Source organism: Trypanosoma theileri, assembly GCF_002087225.1.
Source record: "Trypanosoma theileri isolate Edinburgh chromosome Unknown TM35_Tth_29_V1, whole genome shotgun sequence".
Taxonomy (NCBI): domain Eukaryota; phylum Euglenozoa; class Kinetoplastea; order Trypanosomatida; family Trypanosomatidae; genus Trypanosoma; species Trypanosoma theileri.
Window position 1 is genome coordinate 33,686 of NW_021639871.1, and position 1,561 is coordinate 35,246.

The window sequence follows — 1,561 nt, forward strand, 5'->3', positions numbered from 1 at the left end:
AAAAAAAAAAAAAAGGGGGGGGGGGGGAAATTATCACACTAGCTAATGCTCGACTGCTCAACACTACTTTTTCGACTTTGCTCCATCACACACATTTGGTATTACACCGGAATTATTCTCTCTTGAACCCTCCTCCTGCAATGCTTGAATATCTACCGTTCGATGTGCTCGACCCATCTTCACGCTACGCAAAATGGTTTGCAGAAAGGCGTCCACTGTACTGTAGTCCAATGAGAGCAATGAGGTTCCACCCTCATGATAAAACGACTCCTCCACAAGATTCCAAAGACTCTCCTCCGTCGGCTGCACCACATCATCCACCGCCCGAGCCACATACTCCGCAAGCAGAAAGCCGGTCACCTGCAGCATTAATTCCATCGTTGCAATGATCTTCGCAGGCCCCCCATCCGCCTGCGATGACGGACTGTCCAGCGCCGACCGCAGCGGCGGCAGACGCGACGGCGGCCCAAGAGGAGTCGTTCGGCCGCCCGACGACTGCTGCCCGACGGGAGACGTCCGTCCACCCAACGGCGTCGTCGATCGTGCTTGAAGGCCCCGCACGCGCCGACCCGCCAGCGCGAGCGCCTGTTGTTGTTGTTGTTGCTGTTGTTGATATTGATATTGGTGTTGTTGTTGGAATGGGCAGTGGATGTGGCTGCTGCAGAGATAGTCATACGGCGTGGACGCACGTCGTGAAATATAGCCACTGGAGCTTTTTGGCGACTGCACGCTCGTTGGCGATGGCGATGGCAACACGCTGGAGTTGTGCACAAGTAAACGGTCCAGATGCTTTAGCGCCTCCGCAGGTTTGCCGTCAACAGGAAAAAAACAACTCTCCTCCGCGCTGAAAGCGAAAAGATGCGACCCACGAGGAAGAGCAGCACGTACTGCTGCTGTTGACTGCATAGTTAAACTCGGATCAATTAACTGACGTCCTATTTGCCGGAGAAGATCATCAGCAGAGAGAGGTTGATGCAACTTAAGACGCATACGCTGTGGCGCTCGGTCATGTACAGAACTATATACTAAGAACTCTCTCGTATAAGGATCATCTCGGACAACTAACATCTTCTTTCTCTACCAAAGTAATAAAAAAGAAAAAAACACGGTAAACAGAGAGAGAAAAATAAGAAAATTATCTTAGGGGTTTCTCAAAAAATATATATAATTTTGTCAACACATAAAAAAAAAAAAAAAAAAAAACGAAATTATATGAAGAAAAACCATACAAACAGTCATATTAAAACAAAGCACGCAATTCCTTCAAAACAAATGGACTATTGTCCATTGAAGAGATTTCACGTTTCACAATCTTTGACTCATTAATTGAAGGACTTAATCCACAAAAAACCATCTTGGTTGATGAAACACCAGAGGAACGAAAAGATAATTCACGTTCATCAACGACAGACCTAAGCTTTCTACGCCAGCAACAATCATACTCTTTCCCCGTACCAATACTAGGCTCCAAGACATGAATTTCATTCACATTATGATCATGATCCTTACAATGTGAAGAAGGAGTTGGACAATCCTTTTTATCTCCACACTTAACTACACG

At 46.5% G+C, this 1,561-nt stretch overlaps 2 protein-coding genes across 2 annotated transcripts; both read right to left on the reverse strand.

Moving 5' to 3' along the window:
• Positions 1–63: 63 nt before the first annotated feature.
• Positions 64–1,068, reverse strand: TM35_000291110 (uncharacterized protein; the record flags this gene model as incomplete). The annotated part of the gene is made up of 1 exon (XM_029028268.1): positions 64–1,068. The coding sequence occupies one exon, from the start codon at positions 1,066–1,068 to the stop codon at positions 64–66; it is 1,005 nt and encodes a 334-aa protein (XP_028880295.1).
• A 172-nt stretch (positions 1,069–1,240) lies between these two features.
• On the reverse strand, positions 1,241–1,561 carry TM35_000291120 (uncharacterized protein; the record flags this gene model as incomplete). The annotated part of the gene is made up of 1 exon (XM_029028269.1): positions 1,241–1,561. A coding segment is annotated over one exon (321 nt), but the record flags the coding sequence as incomplete, so codon positions are not given.